Genomic DNA, 990 nt, shown 5'->3' with positions numbered 1-990 from the left:
ATGGCCCCCTCCACCCCTGCCAACGTCACCAATCCAGTGCTTGGCCTGAGCGGCTTCCCAGGGCTGGAGACGGCTCACCACTGGATCGGCATCCCCATCTTCTCCGCCTACCTGGTTGCCGTGCTGGGCAACTGCACCATCCTGTACGTCATCTGGGCAGAGCCCAGCCTGCACCAGCCCATGTACTATTTCCTGGCCATGCTGGCCACCACCGACCTGGGATTCTGCCTCACCACCGTGCCCACCGTCCTGGGAGTCCTCTGGTTCCAGCTGAGGAAGGTCAGCCTGCAGCTGTGCGTTTCTCAGGGCTTCTTCTTCCATTCCCTCTCCTTCATGGAGTCAGCCGTGCTCTTTGCCATGGCCCTGGATCGCTACGTGGCCATCTCCTTCCCTCTGAGGTACACAAAGCTGCTGACCACCAATAGAGTGGCCAGGATTGGTCTGGTCCTTTTCCTGAGAAGCACCCTCCTCCTCGTTCCCCTTATACCTTTTCTTCTACAGTTCCCCTACTGCCCGGATGCAACCCTTTCTCACTCCTACTGTCTCCATCAGGACCTGATCCGTTGGGCTTGTGCCAACACCACCTTCAACAGCCTATATGCTCTCATCCTCATCTTCCTCACCATGGGCTCGGACCTCCTCTTCATCCTCATCTCCTACAGCCTGATCCTGAAGACAGTCCTGGGAAGAACCTCGGGGGGTGAAGGCCACCACAAGGCCCTGGGCACCTGCGTCTCCCACCTCTGCGCCGTCCTGGTCTTCTACGTGCCAGTCCTGGGGCTCTCCGTGGTGCACCGCTTTGGCCAGCACGCCTCCCCCCTTCTCCACGTCGTCATGGGCAACATCTACATCCTCCTCCCGCCCCTGATGAACCCCATCATCTACAGCATCAAGACCAAGCAGGTCTACAGCAGGATCCTCCAAATAGCCTCAATCAAGAGTTCTAAGACTCAGCATCACAAACGAGTTGGCCACACTGAGGTGGGATGA

The 990-nt window shown here is 58.4% G+C and overlaps 1 protein-coding gene across 1 annotated transcript; it reads left to right on the top strand.

Moving 5' to 3' along the window:
* Nucleotides 1–990, top strand: LOC132565744 (olfactory receptor 51V1-like). Its single transcript, XM_060230480.1, has one exon. It carries the CDS (start codon nt 1–3, stop codon nt 988–990), a length of 990 nt encoding a protein of 329 aa, XP_060086463.1.

Source organism: Heteronotia binoei, unplaced genomic scaffold (genome assembly GCF_032191835.1).
Source record: "Heteronotia binoei isolate CCM8104 ecotype False Entrance Well unplaced genomic scaffold, APGP_CSIRO_Hbin_v1 ptg001539l, whole genome shotgun sequence".
Classification (NCBI taxonomy): Eukaryota; Metazoa; Chordata; class Lepidosauria; order Squamata; family Gekkonidae; genus Heteronotia; species Heteronotia binoei.
Note: the sequence above shows the minus strand (reverse complement) of the source record. Positions and strands in the feature narration are given on the sequence as shown.